Here is a 5,000-nt window from a genome sequence, read left to right on the forward strand (position 1 = left end):
GTTGCAGCCAATGATTAGCAAGGGTGAATACAACAAACAGACATAAATAAATAAAAGTACAATATATGCATCTTTACAATATTAAATACACATATTTCAGCTTCATCCATCAACTAACTATACATTCACAGAAAATACATAAATAATAAAAATGTACCTGAAAATAATTCTAACGTAATGCCCAAGATACAAAATACTAACAAACACTTCATAACTTGTATCTTAAACATCTCCGAGGCATAACAGGATGAGATGATAGTTGTGCCGTATGCACTGGTCACTGTCAACTTGAAGTCCCATAGGGTATACTTTTAAAGGGTTATTGTTGGGACATTTATTGAGAACGTGAGAACACTCGCACCTAGGGTTTCTCTAACCCTCCTTGACATTTTATAATTAATATAGGGACCATTTTTAATTACATTTTACAGTTAATCTGAAGAAAGTAAATAAAATCTGATGGAAAATACAAGACATTATGTTACAATTCATTTATAGTGTATGTGAATTTATAACTGTGGCTGAATGCATTCATTTCTTGGCATGGGTTTTACTGTGTGAGACAGCGTGTTAATGATATCTTACATGTCTTTGCATTGCTAGGAAACCCTTATAATTTTCATCAGTAAAAGATTGTCAATAGCCAAAAAAAGCCTGGTTACTTTTCTGTTAACTGCTGGTCCTTTAAAAGTATCTTCATGGCACTACATGAGACATGTTGGGGAATTTGAAAATGAAAGGGCCATAAACCTCATTATATTAATGTTGTTAATGATAAAAGCAGTTGCATTGATGGTCATACTGCTGATAATGAGCAATAGTGATAGTCAATAAAAAATGAAGTCATGGTATGATTGAGGATGATCTGCCACAGAATGCGACTGTAAACAAAACCACATATATGGTTATCTTGAAACTCTGACATTCTGCATGGTGGGCTAGATTGATAACTGAATTTACTATAAAAAAAAAAAAAAAAAAAAAAAAAAAATTATAAATATATATATATATATATATATATATATATATATATATATATATAATATATATATATATATATATATATATATATATATATATATAAGGAGAATATAGATACCCATACGATTTTCTTTCTTTCCCATTTTTCAAATGTAAAGCTTGCAGCTTATATTTCCTGTCAGTGGTCTTCTCTACATTGACAACAAGGCAGTATTTCAAGTCCCTTTAATCAGATGCAGATTCACATTCATTCTCCAGAGAGATTTATCATATGATCGATTGGGTGCTCTGATAAATGATGCACTTTTTCAACCAAATACTTGTGCTACATCATCTTGAGACTCATGAGATGTTTGGAAAGGTTTCATCATATTTCTGCAATATTCTTGGCAAGTCTATGGTCTTGACTGATAATACAACACATTCACTGGGATTAAAAACAGTACTTAAAAAATACTGATGTCTCTACAGAAGTCAGACACTCAAATTAGTACTGGTAGTAATGTAGAGATAATTCATTTAGTTCATCCATTCAAAGGCTGCTGTAATCTGCCATAAGAGCAGCTCCTAAATCTAGAACAATTTCAAAACCCAACATCAAAACATCGTATCATATAAGGATGACCAGAAAGTAAGTCCTACAGCTTCACAAACACTATAAAAAATACACCTCAAATATATAAATTTATATCTTGTCTTCAATGAACAGTAATACTTATTTTCTCACCATTCATTATCAATTATAAATGCATAAGGAAATTAATTAGCATATTCATCTCTGGTATCATTTTTCTGATCTTATTTTGATCTACTAATACACACAAAGCAGTTTTGTACCATTTTACATAAAATTATCATACATTATTGCAAAGCTACAAGAGAAAACAGACAGCTCTCTTCAGTGACAACTGAAAACTGCATTTCTTCTTGTTCTTTCTATAACAATGCAGGTAAATTCACTATGCCCACTTCCTGCAACAGCACACAAATATGACTGTGCTTACTCCTGCACATGCACAGGCACACATACGCACACACACATACAACAGGCACACATCAGAGCAGATATGCATGCACACATAACCAAGCAGGCTAAATGTGTGCTATGCCCATGTTTGCAATATTCGTAAGTGACAAATCTTCTAACTCATTCCATAAGGGGCATACAGCTAAATAAGTAATTAATTTCACCAACTACCAAGTTCTACAGAAAAGATATTAGTTTCCATGCCAGTCCCTTGCATGAATGTGTGTGTATATGTGTATGTGCATATGCATGTATGTGTTTGCGGTGGGTGTGGGCGTAGTGTGCATAAATGTGGGTATGTATGTGTTCCAGGTATGGCTGTTACATTACTAAGACAGTCCTAATTATAACTGCTACATAAAACAATCAGTAAACAATCCTGTATCTTTAATTTATGAATAAAGGGCAGATATAGGAAGTACCGAGTACTTCTGATATATAAATATCACTTAACCTCAGTAACTTAATTGTGCTGAAACTGTAAAACCCAACAATAAAATATGTATCGGATCTTGAAATGGAAAATGCCCCCTCAAGTTTCTGCACCAGTCTTATAATTACAAAAATAACAAACTTCAAGACAACTGCAGGGAAACTTCGAGTCAAATAAAAAATAAATATATATAAAACATTCATTTCGCAAAACCAAATGGCAACCATTTTTCACTGAAAAGAGCACTGTACTTCCTTGATTCTAAGCATGTGTAATCAAAGGAAAATCCAGCTTATGGAATGATGAAATCCTCCTCATTCGCCTTCTGTTTCATTCGGCAACCAATTTAACCTCCATTCTCAAATAAATGAAAGCCCTTCTAAATGTCTTAAGGGAAAAGAAAAAGAAAAAAGGAAGGGAAAAAAAGGAAGACAAAGAAAAAAATATATATATGTCCACATGCTTTGAAAACTGCTATTAACCTTTCCCTCATATAACAAGGTATTGATGGCATTCAAAAACTAATTCAATATTTAACACACTTGCTCTCTGAATTTCTTCTTTGATTGATCCTTCATTAGATTTCCATTTCTTTGTATTTGAAAAAGTATGGGGTTCAAACAAGTTATCTTTTTTAAGGTTTCCATGTTTTAAAGTAAAAATTAAACACAAAAATGATAGGCTCTTTCATTAAAATATACACTTCCTTCTACAAAATGCTAAATATCAACATAACACAATCAACAAAAAGTAAATAATTATAATTTTCTGCAAAATATTTCTTCTTTTCCTTTCATTTTTCCAATCACATTTTCTAGGAAATAAGATTGCATGACACAAATTATAACACCAAAACATGATTTTGTCGAACGTCTTTAAAGTCCATGTATCTAACATACCTTAAAGATTGTCACAAAAAAATGCCACTTTAAAAATTACAACTTGCACATTTTAGCAGATTGCCTAGTTTGTGATAATCTTAGCAGACACTAAAATATTTTAACACTAACACTGGCCTCCTTAAATGTCCAACCTGATGCCTGCAAATTTGCCACAGTTCACATACATTCACTAAATGGCAACAAAGAATAAAAAAAAAAATAAAAAACCTGTATTAAAATAAATAAAAATATAAAATAAGGTTTATAATCAAGACAATTTCCTAATTATCAAAGAACGAAAAAGATTCTTTCACACTCGCATATTTGACTAACATTTCATAAATCCTAAAGGATGTCCTGCGCTTCGATCGCTGCCAGATTTTCTGCTGTACAATCCCCGTGTGTAAGGCGGTACATGGCCATCTCGGATATTCCATGATAATGGACGAATGCTGCAGCAATCACCAGAATGTGGAAGATTTGGTGACTCTGGAACTGTAAAAAGAATCGAAGGCATTACTGAATGGTATAAATGTAAAAAACACATACATATAAACATACAGACAATATACATATAGGCATAAATGTGTGTGTGTGTGTGTGTGTGTGTGTGTGTGTGTGTGTGTGTGTGTGTGTGTGTGTGTGTGTGTGTGTGTGTGTGTGTGTGTGTGTGTGTGTGTGTGTGTGTGTGTGTGTGTGTGTGTGTGTGTGTGTGTGTGTGTGTGTGTGTGTGTGTGTGTAAGCAAGCTAGCCCAAGTCAGTGCTGGTCTCAGACCCGGATAAAAAGAGATGGTGACTCGATAAAACACAGGGTGGAAGGCAACGGCAAACCACCACTCTAAATTGCCAAGAAAATCATGGATATCCATGATCGCTAACGTCCTTGTGGGACAGGGCACTTAAAAAAAAAAAGTTATTACCATTAGTGACATTAGGAGTCTTAACTCATAATGACAGTACTAATAGCTATACAATAAAAAACATAAAAAGTAAATAAATAAATTTATGAAAGTCCCAAAATTCAAGGAAAATGGGGAACAGGTGAGGTATGTAGGCCTAGTAATTGAGTCCTTAGTGACTAATCTATGTGTAAACACAACACAAACAAAAATCACACCTGATATGACCTATACATACATACATGCTATCCCTGATGCCCGTAAGTTAAACCCTTTCCAAGCTGATTTCACTGTTCGCTAGCTGTGACTCCTTCCCTAGATCCGAGAAACAAATTAACCAAATCTCGTGCACTGATAGTGTAGTAGTTTTTACTTCTTGTTTAGTCAAATTATGTATTTTAAGTAACACATGTGGATACTCACCCATAGATCACATTTGCCTGGGAAGAATCTTTCAGGAACACGTACAGCATAAAGCAGTGCACCCAAGACATACAATGCCCCCATAAGAATAAGCCAGCCTAAGGAAGCACGTGTGATGGCATAGTCAAATCCTTCAATCAGAGTGTAGTGCACAGCTGGGATGATTCCTGACAAACCAAATGTCAAGAACACGGCTGGAAATAAAATGAGAGAAAACTATCATTGTCGGCTGGAAATAAAATGAGAGAAAACTATCATTGTCGGCTGGAAATAAAATGAGAGAAAACTATCATTGTCTGACAGAGATAAAGTTCTTAATACTATAAATGAAAATCATAATTGTGATATCCACATTT

At 33.8% G+C, this 5,000-nt stretch overlaps 1 protein-coding gene across 1 annotated transcript in view; it reads right to left on the minus strand.

Moving 5' to 3' along the window:
• LOC119597867 (adiponectin receptor protein-like) overlaps nt 1-5,000 on the minus strand; it is a 36,855-nt gene that overhangs the window by 87 nt on the left and 31,768 nt on the right. The window contains exons 6-7 of the mRNA XM_037947523.1: nt 4,645-4,838; nt 1-3,817 (exon numbers count right to left, since the gene is read on the minus strand). The exon at nt 1-3,817 is cut by the window's left edge and continues 87 nt beyond it. Coding sequence (XP_037803451.1) covers nt 3,668-3,817; nt 4,645-4,838 — 344 coding nt within the window. The 3' untranslated portion in view covers nt 1-3,667. The remainder of the gene's footprint in view (nt 3,818-4,644; nt 4,839-5,000) is intronic.

This window comes from Penaeus monodon, chromosome 40 (genome assembly GCF_015228065.2).
Source record: "Penaeus monodon isolate SGIC_2016 chromosome 40, NSTDA_Pmon_1, whole genome shotgun sequence".
Classification (NCBI taxonomy): domain Eukaryota; kingdom Metazoa; phylum Arthropoda; class Malacostraca; order Decapoda; family Penaeidae; genus Penaeus; species Penaeus monodon.